Raw genomic sequence first — 14,955 nt, 5'->3', positions numbered from 1 at the left:
ACATTTAGAGTCTGTCATAGAATGATGGTATTTATTGACCTCGATTATGTCCCCACTGGCCACTGACAAGACTGAGCACTTGATTTCAACCCAAAATGTGGCTATTATACAGATATGACAATTACACAATCATAAAATGATTGTATACGTTGCATGGACGGATTCAATACCTAAATATATCTGTATAGGGCACCGTAGCCCTCTTAAGAGCTGTTTTTCTTGGGGCTCTACACGTGTGTCCCGTTTAAGGAGACAGCAACACAAACAGCCTCGTATCCTTTTGACCGCGAGTTACCTTTCCTCTTCTGAAAGCGGCTGCATTGGCTGCCACTATAAAAGCTTGGAGGAGAAAAAAGGCAGAACCAGAGACACAGAGTAGCGAAGACAATAACGGTCGTAAAAAAAGCGAATAAAAAAAGCGTCCATTTGACCTTTTCTAATTCAAGGAATTACAATTTATGAACATTGAAGAATTGGATTTTCGCAGCATTAGGGAAAAAGGTCGGTTGTTTTTATTTGTTCGTTTTTGTTGTTTCTTTGTTAAGTTGCTCAGTGGGTGACATGCATTGTGTCCTGCATCATCCCAAAGGAACTGTTTTATTTGATCTTTACAGAAGGGATGTACATGGTCGCGCATGTTTGATTCAGTTTGTAAATATTTTCAAAACAAAAGCGCATCTTTGCCTTCGCACTTGTATAGTACGCGACGTCGTTCACAACAATCAACACATGGTGTTTATCCTCAATCAAATGTATTGAATAACTTAGATGCATTCATGAGGTTTTGGTCAGATGGGTAAGATGACAAAGTGTGGGTAGTGTATGTTACGTCCTTTATCGCATATGACCGTATTGTGCTTGATGAATACAGTGTGTGTGCTACACTACAGCATCTACTGCGGTTTATTGTATAGAAGAGTGCGCTGCGCTGAATGACCGAGAGTAACCCCTTCCTCTTGAAACAATGACACATCCAGCATGAAGTTCTGAAGTTATTTCGATGATTATATTGCACTTATATGGTTGACATTCGAGTACAATGAAAGAATGCAACGTCTTTAGTTTGTGAAATTATGTTTTCATTGTTTTAAGAAATGTTTGTTTCTGATTCATTGATGCAGGCTTGATGTTGTAGTTAAAGGTAGCAGATGTTTGCCAAAAAGGATTAGCAATTATGTTTTATTGTCGGCCCATCGTTGACCATAGTGGTTGTCATATCATTATTCATTCGTTTTTTTGTGTTTTTTTTTGTCATAGCCTGTTTCATCAAAGCGCTGATTAATTTTGTTCTTGGTCTTTCTAAGATTTTCGTATTCTGAATGTTTTGAGACCGTAGTTGAAAATAGAACAGGCTAAGCTTCTGTTGGGGAAAGAGATGATCATGATATGGATCTGGAACGAGTGAAAAATGGCAATAATCACATTAAAACACTAGAGGAGCCCGCAGCAATTCTGCACCAGGCAACCGCATTGATTCATTTGGAGGGAGGCTGTTGTTTACAATTTGCACTGTAGTGGTTTGTTATGTTATGCGATGAAGCTGAATGAAAAAACAACGTAAAAACATGGTAACAACCTTAAATGTAATCAATATACGATCGGTTCATTTGGAAATCTGTTTCATTACGCTGGGACCTGAGGTAGACTATCATTCAGATTTTGCCCAATTCATCTTTTGAACGTGTTTCGTAATGAATAGGCTATAAATCCACCCACCCGGAATAGGCTACATCACTGATGAAATGTTACGTGCGTAGTCTGCTGGTCCTTCACTCGTCTCATACAGTTTTGTCTTGAAGAAAGGGATTATAATTGTTTGAGAGAGTGTTGCGTCACCATAATTGATTGAACGGCAAGTGCTTTACATTTGAGTCCGGAGACACCTGAAACCCCACCTCTTTAAGGAATACCTAGGATAGGATAAAGTAAAAGATTTAGATGCACTATTGTAAAGTGGCTGTTCCACTGGATGTCATAAGGTGAATGCACCAATTTGTAAGTCGCTCTGGATAAGAGCGTCTGCTAAATGACTTAAATGTAATGTAAATGTAATTTGAGTAATTTAGCAGAGGCTCTTATCCAGAGCGATGTACAGTAGAGAGTGCATACATTTTCATACTTTTTGTTGTTGTTGCATCCTGGTCCCCCGTGGGAATTGAACCCACAACCCTAGCGTTGCATGTGCCATGCTCTTACCAACGGAGCCACACGGGACCCATTTGTGTCATAAAAACTCTGTTGCATCTGGAAGTATTTAACAATACAGCTGTTTGTGTAAATAGATAGTAACAACATTTGCCTTTTGCTATTTGAGTGATTGCTCATTTCTGCATTGCAATAGCTGGATTAAATTGAAATGTCATGAGGACATTTGGTACTTTAGATATTAAAGTCTTTTTTTTTTTTTTTTTTGCAATTGTGTGGGTGGCACACCTTCACTTGCCAAGTATCCAGTGACTGTTTGTAGATCCAAAAGTCCCAGTGTGTTTTTTTGTAACAGACACGGAATCTCCCAATCCTGGAAACTGCTCTGATTGATTAATACAGTCCAATATCCATTGGAGATCTGATGGTTATATTTGGTTAGACTTTGACCTATGAGTGGCGTGGTGTCCAGTGGACTCAAACAGCCTTCTTCTCTGGTCTCACTGTGCTGTGTTGTCTGCAGATGCGGAGCTCAAGAGTTGTAGAAAAGGTCCCCGAGTCTCACTGTGTTGTCACTGTGCTCTGCAGTTGGGAGCTGGACGGCTGTAGGATAGGTCCCTGAGGCGAGATGGCCGTCTCTACTCAACTGGGCTTACTGCTGTGGAAGAACTTCACCTACAGACGGAGACAGACAGTAAGTAGCTACTACAAAATAAAAGTCCACCAACCCCACGTAGATTCTGTGAGATAAGGGGAGCATGTCAAGGAAAGTTGCCGTGGGAAAACACAAGGTTTATTGGCTACGAAGTTTGGTAGAATATACAATGTGTTACTATTGCTCATTCATCTCATATGTATACGTATATACTCTACTCTATATCATCTACTGCATCCTTATGTAATACATGTATCACGAGCCACTTTAACTATGCCACTTTGTTTACCTACTCATCTCATATGTATATACTGCACTCAATACCATCTACTGTATCTTGCCTATGCCGCTCTGTACCATCACTCATTCATATATCTTTATGTACATATTCTTTATCCCCTTACACTTGTGTCTATAAGGTAGTAATTTTGGAATTGTTAGCTAGATTACTTGTTGGTTATTACTGCATTGTCGGAACTAGAAGCACAAGCATTTCGCTACACTCGCACTAACATCTGCTAACCATGTGTATGTGACAAATAAAATTTGATTTGATTTGATTTATTGTCGTCTGTGTGGCCAATGCACACAGAAATAATAGCATAGTCTATGTATTGGTAAAAAGGGTGAGATTGTAAAAAAAAAACACTTGAATGAACTTGATCATTTGACTCATTGGGGATGTTCAAACCGTAGAGGATGTCAATGTAGCAGAGAGTCAATGTAGTGATGGTGACTCGTAGCGTGGAGGAGTTTTAAGTGCTCTCTCAAGTGCACGTTTTCCACACAAAGGGTTTGGATTCTGGAACATTTTAAACAACACTGTCACCTTGTCTTATAATGTCATCCAACTGTTAAACCTCAACATCTCTCAGAAGAATCTAAGAACCAGATACATTTATAGAACATATCCCCGGCCTCCATTTGACCAATCATCCTTTCGTCTCCCATCCCCCATCCCCCATCCCGATGCTCTGTGAGTCTGGGGCTGGGAGGACAGCAGCTGCTGTGAACATATGTCCACCCAACCAACACCTCTCCCTTCCCACTCCCAGTCCGAGCTAGGATAAAGATTATAATATATTTACCAAAAACAGCTGATAAACCCCTTAATGGCTGCCTCTGACACCCCAATAAGGGTTTGTGGAATGACCCACTTCCACTGAAAAGCTGGACCAGTCCATTCTAAAGGGGATCCTAGGTTTTAAAATAATAAGTAATAAGTAATTGATGAAATGTCTCTTTGAATCAAAATGACCCATCCAACATAGTCAAGAAATTGGTAACCTGGATTGTACACAAAGAAGCTTAGAGGTGGGTTGTCTACTCTAGGACAGTGGTTCCCAACCTTTTTCAGTTATTGTACCACCAAGTACATTTTGCTCTGCCCGGAGTACCCTTGAAGTACCCCCTTTACCAGTAGGCCTATGGTCTCATGAGTCTTCTCAAGTACCTCTCCTAGTACCCCTGGTTGGGAGCCACTGCTTTAAGACACTGAAACATTCAGTATTTTTCTGCGTCAAATTGTTTTTACATCCATGGCCACCCTACTTTGCAAATAATGTCAGGTTCAAAGATTCCTCCTCGTCTGTCGTTTTGCCCCGGATAAACTCCACATGATTGTATGATTGAAATCTCCAAATGGGTTGTTCTGTAGGGAGACCAGACTTCCTTACTATGGCATTGGTTTCACTGTTTGAATGCTGTTTGTCCTGACTGAATTTGTCAGTCTCTCATCGACCTTCTGAACTTCCCTTTCAGCTCCAGCTAGTTATCGAGATAATATGGCCGCTCTTCATCTTCTTCATCCTCATATCTGTGAGGACGCATTACCCGCCCTACGAGCAACATGAGTGTGAGTAGCCCACACATACAGAGTGCCTGAATTCACTGTGTGCTATTTTCGGTCTTATGTCAATTTAAATAAAGCTTTTAGAATTTGAATTGAGCTCAAATCGACTCAAATCGAGCTTTGTGTATTTGCACAGTTATAATGAGGCAATTCAAGAATAATGTTAGTGTCTCGACTGGGTAAGTAGTGACGTACTAGAGGCCTCATGACATTTGGTCCGAATACTGTTGCCCGTAATCATTTGTTCCCATTTTCCATTCTTTGTAGTCAGATGAGTCAGAGATCACAAGATGGAGGACAACAGGATTCCAGACAGTTGTCCTTTATATCATCAGCCACTATTGTTTATTGAGTCCAATACTCATTGGAAAGCAAAGCAATACAGACAAAAGATACTTCAGGGAAACAGAGAGCTCATCATTTTTAAAGGACATTACTGTTCGTATCAAAGACAGTTAGTCACAACAGAACAGTGGAAGGCAGGAGATTCCCACAAGAAATGTGTCTCAATGGATTTCATTTTTCTAGAATCTAGAACAATGGATAAGGGAAGAACATTTGTGGACTTAGTGAACACATGTGGAAATGTTACAAATACCTGGAAAGGAATATATATATTTTTATTGTCCAAGAAATGTCAATGCAGAGAAGAGTACGTTAGTGACCTTACCTGCCATTCCTCATCCCAAGCCAAGGTCCTCCCTCTATACTGTTTTCTTAAAATCATCCCACTCAGTTGGTCAATATCCCACTCAGTTGGTCAATATTTGATATATTGACCCACTGGCCTTTAAAACTCCTGTAGTACACCATAACAGCTCTGGGAACAGTTTGTTACTTACACAGATAATATATTCTCAACTTTGAGGGTACTTAATTTATAGTGTAATTCTACTTCCTTTGAATTCCACATTGTGAAAGACCCATTGATCATTGATTCAATGGAGTCAGTCAAGAAAAGCCGTTTTCCTGGAACGACCAGTGTTCAACATGTACCTGTTGTATCTTGGCAAACTCACATTGATTAACGCGGTCAAAGAATGTTAATGAGAACATGATAGTAATTCTTAGAAAACGTCAACTCCGAGAAACCCGTTGTTGACATTTTAAAGCTGTTTTGACAAAGTTAGAAGCTAAAATAGAATTGTTTATTTCCGTAAAATCAGAGAGTGCAATGAAATTGAATTATTGCGAAATTCACCTGAAAGCAATAGTAAATTAATCTCCATTAAATTAACTTCCTGAATTCAAATGTATACCAGTAGGACTCCAACAACACTGGACTGTGTAGTATGTTTGTTTACATCAATACAGTATGGACGTGAGTGGAAGGATGTATAGCTACTATACTGTCTATTGCCCTCCTTATCTCTATCTTGTCAATACAGGTCTCCAGTAAAGATCTTGGTTTCATCCCAATTGGCATCCTATTCCCTACATAGTGCAGTACTTTTGACCAGGGCCCATAGGGAATATGGTGCTATTTGGGATGTACATACTGTATTTCACCAGGTCAGAAGGCTATACCTTTGCCCTCATATATCCCCCTCACTAGCTTTAAGCACCAGCTGTCAGAGCAGCTCACAGATTACTGCACCTGTACATAGCCCATCTATAATTTAGCCCAAACAACTACCTCTCCCCCTACTGTATTTATTTATTTAATTATTTCTATCTCTATTTTGCACATTCTTCCACTGCAAATCTATCATTCCAATGTTTATTTATTTTTATTTTTTACTTGCTATATTGTATTTACTTCACCACTATGGCCTTTTTTGCCTTTACCTCCCTTATCCCACCTCATTTGCTCACATTGTATATAGACTTATTTTTCGACAGTATTATTGACTATGTTTGTTTTACTCCATGTGTAACTCTGTGTTGTTGTACCTGTCAAACTGCTTTGCTTTATCTTGGCCAGGTCGCAATTGTAAATGAGAACTTGTTCTCAACTTCCCTACCTGGTTAAATAAAGGTGAAATAAAAAATAAAAAATAAATATATAATACACTGAGTGTACAAAACATTAGGAACACCTGCCTAATATTGAGTTGCACCCCCTTTAAATTCATTGGGCATGGACTCTGCAAGGTGTTAAAAGTGTTCCACAGGGAGGCTGGCCCATCTTGACTCCAATGCTTCCCACAGTTGTGTCAAGTTGGCTGGATATCCTTTTGGTGGTGGACCATTCTTGATACACATTCTTGTTGAACGTGAAAATCCCAGCAGCGTTGCAGTTCTTGACACACTCAAACCAATACGCCTGGTGCCTACCATATCCCGTTCGAAGACACTTAAATCTTTTGTCTTGCCCATTCACCCTCTGAATAGCACACATACACAATCCACGTCTCAATTGTCTCAAGGCTTAAAAATCCTTCTTTAACATGTCTCCTCCCTTTCATCTACATTGATTTTAAATGGATTTAGCAAGTGACATCAATAAGGGATCATAGCTTTCACCTGGATTCACCTGGGCAGTCTATGTCATGGAAAAAGCAGGTGTTCAAAATGTTCTGTACACTCAGTGTAGGTTGGACAGCAGGCCAGTAGGCTAGACTATCAAACTCTGTGTATGATATGTTGACTGTGGACTGTGACAGGACAATTCAAATGTCACTACAATGGCACTGCTTTAAAAAAATCCAGTAGGCTTGTCAGACACACACACACACACAGACACACACACACAGACACACACACAGACACACACACACACACACACACACACACACACACACACACACACACACACACACACACACACACACACACACACACACACACACACACACACACACACACACACACACACACACACACACACACACACACACACACACACACAAACATTGACAAAAAAGTAAAGTGTGAATACTTCTATAACATCTTGTTTTGCAGAATGTGCACGTCACCATTTTGTTGACTGTTAAACTTGTCACTAGTCAACTCGGCCGTAGATAGCAATACTTGACTTCACCCACTCAACTCAACAGTATTGACCTCAGGACTGGGTCACACTGTATCGTCCCACTCTAGGTGATTGCTTCACGATCTGCCGGGCTTTACAGTAGCAAATAATGGTTTACTGACAACCTCTTCTGACTCGTCACTGAAAGTGAATGCTCATCCAAAGGTCACATGAATCATGTGGTTCACCGAGGCAATTATTCACCAGATACCCCCACGGGGGGTCTGACTGTTGTCTATGGTACGGAGTTTGAGGTTGCGGACAATGGCGGTCTCTCTTGGTCTCCGTCCCAGATGGCCCCCTATTCCCTACATAGTGCACTGCTTTTGACCAGAGCACCTGTGGAATAGGGGGCCATTTGGGACGCAGACTTGGTCTCTCTGCTAGATAACACAGTTCCTCCGAGAACACGAGGAACCTGTGCCCACTCCAGGTTCCCCCGTTGTACTGTGCTCTTGCTAAACAAGATGTCCGCGCCTGGCTGTTCTTTCGATCTGCTGAATTGAGCCAAGCTGAAATGGAGTTTCACTCAGTCCTCCTTGCTCTGCCATTGTGAAATGTTGGGTGACTGACTGAAGTTCCACAATTACCCAACCTAATCATTTGACTTCAGTGGCCGTCTGGGCAGTTTCATAGGGAGATATTGTGACATAGAGTGGTGCCGATCATTGAACTTCTCTATTCCCCCCCCCCCCAGGCCATTTCCCCAACAAGGCCATGCCCTCGGCGGGCACCTTGCCCTGGGTACAAGGGATCATCTGCAACGCCAACAACCCCTGCTTCCGCCACCCCACACCAGGAGAGACCCCAGGGCTGGTGGGCAACTTCAACGATTCTATGTGAGTTCATGCCGGGTAAACTAACCCTTTAACATTGCCTGAGTTGATAGAATGATTTGATTAGTCATGTCTATGACAAACAACCAAGTAAACCATGTCAGCTAAGACATTAAAACATTGAAATAATGGACCATGCCACAAGGAGCATTGTTCCCCCTTTCAGACCCTCAACCCCAGAGGATCCGCATGTGTGTTTTACCACCGTTGTTCCTCACATCGTCTATTCGTCTCTCTATGAAACACAGAATCTCCCGTCTGTTCATCGATGCCAAGAAGATCCTCCTCTACAGCCAGAATGACAAGAGCTTCGAGGGCTACAAAGTTCTGGTGCGGGCTCTGAGGAAACTACAGGGCAACACGGCAGGTAGGACAGATCACAGTACATAGACCCTGAGCTACAGACGTAAAGATGCATCCCACTGGGCCAAAAACTGGTTGAACCCACTTTGTTTTCATGTCATTTCAACAAAGTAAATGCAATGCGATGACATTGAATCAATGTGGAAAACTGATTGGATTTGCAAAAAGTCAACAACATACTGGAATGTTTTGTCTTTTTCTTTTGTTGTTGATTTCACATTGAATTCTTGCTAGTTGACAACTTAACCAAATGTAAATGGAAACTAGACGTTGAAATGACATCTGTGCCCAGTGGGATGTACATGGATATTGATGCACCGTCCATATATTTGGACAGTCGTTCTGCCCCTGAACAAGGCAGTTAACCCACTGTTCCTAGGCCGTCATTGAAAATAAGAATTTGTTCTTAACTGACTTGCCTGGTTAAATAAAGGTACATTTTTTTTTATATATATATATTTTTTAAATTACGCTGATGTATATATTTGTACGTATTGTTTAAAGTACTGCATGACATCACATTTTATGTATGTTTCTGCATGTACATTGATGTGACTGAATCTGATCCTAAGCCTGTACCCACCTGCATACATAGGCCCTGAGCCATAGACGTATTGCACGCATACTGATCTGAGTTTGGTTAGCCTGGTTTTTCAGTAGGTAGGTATGATCACCTATCTGTACATGCCTTCTAGCTATAGATGTAGGACACACGTTGTGCACTTGAAGCACATAGTACTGAACTTGAAACTTGTTTGACGGTTTCAGTCCTCGATTTCCTGGGGCCGTACGGTGCAGAGAGTTCAGAGCAAATGCCATGCTTAGATTTTAATGGCCTCCATGAAAACCCAAATTCCTAATGCGAAGAAAAGCAGATTAGTGGGGACCATACAGCCCCTAATCAGAATGGGGCCTTTTGGCTCATAATGGAGGGCAATGGGTGCAGGTTGGCAGCATAGAAATAGAATGACTAGAATGGACATTCTCATTCCAGTAAATGTTCTATGATTCAGTGTACCCATGAGTGATCCAGTCAAAAAACGTGGTGGTCTGAGGGGCTTTGTTAGCCTGGTCACAGATCTGCTGGGAGTTGGCTTGACGGCACAAACAAATATGGGACCAGGCTTTGTCCCTTCTAGTAATTAGATTTCTATGGTTGGCATAGCACTGGTGTAATCAGTCCATGCCAGTCCTGGGGTGGGGAGGTTGCTGCTGGACCAACGGGGGGGGCAGCGCCCATGTCCTGTCCTATCTCTTTAAATGGCAGGAAGACCTCCCTGGACCCACCCATCACAACAGGATACAGATTTAAACTAAGTGGCCCTTTAATGTTTTGACTACTGTGTCTGTGTCTGAATTGGACCAACCCTGGGCTTGGAATGTGTCTACATCCTGTTTGAGGATCATTATGTGCTCTCGTCTCCCCTCGCGTTACTGTCCATCTCATGTTAGATGGTGAATAAGTCATCGTATTAACTGCATGATAAAACTGAATACCATTGAAAAGAACCTCCTGCACACTGCTCCACAGATTCAATGGGTACTGTATGTTCGCTTTTGGCTCTTGCTGAGCGGCCATTTTCAGAGTGGAAGGTACATGGGGATGTCATGACCTTGGCCCAGGAAGAGGGGGGAAAGGTCTTCGAGGATATCAGGTTGATGATAGTATCTTTCCCTTGCATGAGTCTTGAGGTATCCCAGTCCCCACACACCTACATATTTGCCATACATATTGTCTACCCATGCGTTGAATTAACATTATACCAATGTCATATTTCAACGTTCAACTGACATTGACTATTAATTGACTTTTTTTTGTTGGTTGAATTGGCTTATTATGTCACATCAACTGCTGGATGAGCCTCATGACACCTCATCGAGGTTAACGCTAAGACCGCTGTTAAACCATCGAGCTGACGCATTTTGAAGATAACAAATGTCATTCGTTATTACATAAAGGAGCATAAATGAACTGTGTCTGTGGTAACCATACTATATCTAACCAAAGAGTAGTTCCGAGACTGATATAGGCCTACCACTAAAAGATGAATAGCTTCAGAACAGAGCTCACTGACCCCACTATGGCCTGGATAGAGAAAAGGTGTGAAAAGGTATTTCACATTTCCACTCCAACATGCATTTATCGTCTATCTACTTCTTGCGGTATAACTTCCCACCTAGGCTTCCTTCCAGAGGACTCGAGCACAGTTAAGATATTACCTGAGATATTCAGGTCACAAAGACCCTGTCAACACTGTTGCGTAACAGCTCCTTCCAGCAGAATTATGTTGTGGGCAAATTAAAACGAGTCACGTGAACAGTCTGGCCAAACGTGGAGAAAGGTGTCAGTGTTAAAAATACCAGTGTTTTAACTTCAAGACTTGAAAAGCAGCCAGTTTTAATATTGGTTACGTCAGTGTGTAAAAGGAGTCTAGGAGCAGATCACAGCTCTGCATTGACCCTCTATAAAATCCTTCCCCTATATAAAGCCTTACAGTGGAGTGCCATTATGTCAAAGGGGAGACAGTTCATTTTGTTAGAATTAGTGCCTCGTGTCACAACAGAAGCACTTTAATCTTATTCATGAAACATATACACTTCTCTTTAATCTCATGAAATCCACAGACTTTTCCTCTTCTCTCACTGTATGTTCTATATCGATATGATGCTGATTGCGTTTCTCTTTTCGGGTTTGTAACAAAAACTAGCTTTAATGTAATGGGTTGATGTGTCAGCCAGACTGACTGACTGACGGGTTTCCTAGGTGAGTCGTTTGTTCTTTCGAAGGTCGCTAAAAACTATTCTCTTCACACTGACGCGCGGACGCACGCACAATTCTCCTTCTCAAAGTGGTCTGGCTCGCCTCGTGTCCCACATTCTTTGTTGTTTTCCCCGTCGGTCGGTCAAGTTCCAGATCAGCCAGACTCTCATTTCCCGTTTTGGTTCTGTTGAATAACACCACAGGCAGCTTCCTTCTTTCAGGTTGTTAGACTCAGTCAGTCAGGACAGTCGTCCTCCGTGTCCCAAATCGCGCCCTATTCCCGACGTAGTGCAGTACGTTTGTTCCACGTCGTCTTCTATCAACCTGAAGTTATCTGTAGCCAACTGTCTTTTGTCATTCTTGGAAAAAGGCAGCCATTTTGTTTGTCTGATTGTAGGTTGTTTGTTGAGTCAGTGAGGTTTGGGAACAGGTGAACCATCAGTCTCCTCGGGTCTATCAAGTATTACTCACCAGAAGCCAGGGCCAGTAGTGACAAGCCTGGATGCCAGTCTGCCTCGTATTGTTGTAGCCTACTTGTTATTGTTTTGGTAGGTCAGAGACGCAGCATAGTCACCACCTAAGCCAAGTGCAGGGCTATCCCTCTTTCTTGCATGGCTGTACTCTCACTAAGTAGTTAGGGGCCAAGTGCAGACAGACAGTACCTTTAGGGGCTATCCCTCTGGTCTTTCATGGCTGTACTCTCACTCAGTAGTTAGGGGCCAAGTGCAGACAGACAGTACCTTTAGGGGCTATCCCTCTGGTCTTTCATGGCTGTACTCTCACTCAGTAGTTAGGGGCCAAGTGCAGACAGACAGTACCTTTAGGGGCTATCCCTCTGGTCTTTCATGGCAGTACTCTCACTCAGTAGTTAGGGGCCAAGTGGAGACAGACAGTACCTTTAGGGGCTATCCCTCTGGTCTTTCATGGCAGTACTCTCACTCAGTAGTTAGGGGCCAAGTGCAGACAGACAGTACCTTTAGGGGCTATCCCTCTGGTCTTGCATGGCAGTACTCTCACTCAGTAGTTAGGGGCCAAGTGGAGACAGACAGTACCTTTAGGGGCTATCCCTCTGGTCTTGCATGGCTGTACTCTCACTCAGTAGTTAGGGGCCAAGTGGAGACAGACAGTACCTTTAGGGGCTATCCCTCTGGTCTTTCATGGCTGTACTCTCACTCAGTAGTTAGGGGCCAAGTGCAGACAGACAGTACCTTTAGGGGCTATCCCTCTGGTCTTGCATGGCTGTACTCTCACTCAGTAGTTAGGGGCCAAGTGGAGACAGACAGTACCTTTAGGGGCTATCCCTCTGGTCTTTCATGGCTGTACTCTCACTAAGTAGTTAGGGGCCAAGTGCAGACAGACAGTACCTTTAGGGGCTATCCCTCTGGTCTTTCATGGCTGTACTCTCACTAAGTAGTTAGGGGCCAAGTGCAGACAGACAGTACCTTTAGGGGCTATCCCTCTGGTCTTTCATGGCTGTACTCTCACTCAGTAGTTAGGGGCCAAGTGGAGACAGACAGTACCTTTAGGGGCTATCCCTCTGGTCTTGCATGGCTGTACTCTCACTAAGTAGTTAGGGGCCAAGTGCAGACAGACAGTACCTTTAGGGGCTATCCCTCTGGTCTTGTATGGCAGTACTCTCACTAAGTAGTTAGGGGCCAAGTGCAGACAGACAGTACCTTTAGGGGCTATCCCTCTGGTCTTTCATGGCTGTACTCTCACTCAGTAGTTAGGGGCCAAGTGCAGACAGACAGTACCTTTAGGGGCTATCCCTCTGGTCTTTCATGGCAGTACTCTCACTAAGTAGTTAGGGGCCAAGTGCAGACAGACAGTACCTTTAGGGGCTATCCCTCTGGTCTTTCATGGCAGTACTCTCACTCAGTACTGTTGCTAAGGCACATCTCCAGTCTCTTGTTTCCTGAAGTCAGGATGATTAGAGCTCGTCACCACTCCTTGGTTATTTGCTCTGGGGTCGTCTCTATGCACTGGGGTCGTCTCTATGCTGTGGGGACGTCTCTTCAACACATACCACGTCCCCCCTGACCTGCTCCCAGGAGCCTCTGGGGCAGCTAAGTGTTTCCTGTCTAGTTTGTGTTACCAGTTGAGTTTTACCTGGAACCCAAAAGGGTTCTCCTACAGGGACAGACAAAGTTGTAGGTATAAGTTTTCTTCAAATAGTATAGGGTTATGGCCCTAGTTATGGGTGAAACTACCTTCTAGTACCCCCCCCCTCCAAGGGGTAATGTTGCTACTTTACCATGTATCCGGTAGCTACTCTTGTCACTGTGCTAACTAACTAACGGAACACAAACACAGAGACGTTAATGTTTAAATAAGAAGATTACAAATTCAAGCTGGGCAGGGAGGGACGGAACAGAGTGAAAAGTGAGGAGCCCAGAACTCTAGCTCAGTATTTGGGCCAAAGTGGAACGCCCTAGAGTAACCCCGGCTACGGAGTGCGAAGCAGCAGAGTGCTGAGCTGACTTCAACTGGTTTTTAAGCGGAGATAACTTCTCTGGAATGTTTTGACCCAGTGAACACAATAGCCCTCAGGGTAAACTGGGTCCATGATATCTCTCCCTTCACTGTATCACTCCATTCTGTCCATGCCAGTATATTAGTATAATATATCAACAATACCATATTATTGAGAACTTTACAGTTTTCATCCAAAGAACACTGTGTATTTGGAGTTTCCCCAGATAATAGACTATAATCTTTTTATTCAAGACGATGAGTTTCGATGCTAAATCACAATTGTATCCATAAAAACACATTTCTGTCTTTTAAATAGATCCGTTTCTAAGTATGCAGCGCGGTGTTCCTAGTCAGTCTGTTGAATGTGCATTCCATCATCCCATTCAAGGTTTCAAGCTGAAGGACTTTCTCCGCGATAAGGAGACCTTGTCGTCGTTCCTGCATCGCAACGCCTCCCTATCCCATCACGCCGTCCAGCAGATTGTGGAGGCTGACCTCAATCTAGAGAAGGTAAACATATTCACTGTGTGAGGAGAAAAGAGAAGGCTTCTCCTTTCTGTTTGTCACCACATCAAATACCTTTTTAAAGGCAGTCATGCATGCCATGACCTTGGTTTGCTGGCATCTAACACGCTGTAACTATATATATATAAATATATATATATATATATATATATATATATATTTATTTATTTATATTTATATATATATAAATATATATATATATATCTATATATATGTGTATATATATATCTATATATATATGTATATATATATATATATATATATATATATATATATATATATATGTATATATATATATATATATATATATATATATATATATGTATATATATATATATATGTATATATATATATATGTATATATATATA

General features: G+C 42.3%; 1 protein-coding gene and 1 long non-coding RNA gene across 4 annotated transcripts in view; one reads left to right on the top strand and one right to left on the bottom strand.

Moving 5' to 3' along the window:
• The first annotated feature begins 340 nt into the window (after positions 1 to 340).
• Positions 341 to 14,955, top strand: part of LOC118395541 (phospholipid-transporting ATPase ABCA1-like) — a 45,044-nt gene continuing 30,429 nt past the window's right edge. For both annotated transcript variants that reach the window (XM_052464672.1, XM_052464671.1), the window contains exons 1-6: positions 341 to 501; positions 2,734 to 2,839; positions 4,562 to 4,655; positions 8,324 to 8,465; positions 8,711 to 8,829; positions 14,450 to 14,571. In XM_052464672.1, coding sequence (XP_052320632.1) covers positions 2,774 to 2,839; positions 4,562 to 4,655; positions 8,324 to 8,465; positions 8,711 to 8,829; positions 14,450 to 14,571 — 543 coding nt within the window. In that variant the 5' untranslated portion in view covers positions 341 to 501; positions 2,734 to 2,773. The remainder of the gene's footprint in view (positions 502 to 2,733; positions 2,840 to 4,561; positions 4,656 to 8,323; positions 8,466 to 8,710; positions 8,830 to 14,449; positions 14,572 to 14,955) is intronic.
• LOC127907938 (uncharacterized) lies at positions 10,580 to 14,435 on the bottom strand. 2 transcript variants are annotated; one of them, XR_008065614.1, is made up of 3 exons: positions 13,029 to 14,435; positions 12,795 to 12,872; positions 10,580 to 12,716 (listed from the first exon to the last, which is right to left on the bottom strand). It is a non-coding gene; the product is annotated as an uncharacterized LOC127907938 (long non-coding RNA). The 2 variants fall into 2 exon arrangements; XR_008065615.1 differs by having other exon boundaries at positions 10,580 to 12,872; positions 13,029 to 13,106; positions 13,263 to 14,435.

Source organism: Oncorhynchus keta, chromosome 16 (assembly GCF_023373465.1).
Source record: "Oncorhynchus keta strain PuntledgeMale-10-30-2019 chromosome 16, Oket_V2, whole genome shotgun sequence".
NCBI classification, from domain to species: Eukaryota; Metazoa; Chordata; class Actinopteri; order Salmoniformes; family Salmonidae; genus Oncorhynchus; species Oncorhynchus keta.
The sequence above is the reverse complement of the archived record's forward strand: the minus strand, read 5'-3'. Positions and strand labels throughout refer to the sequence as shown.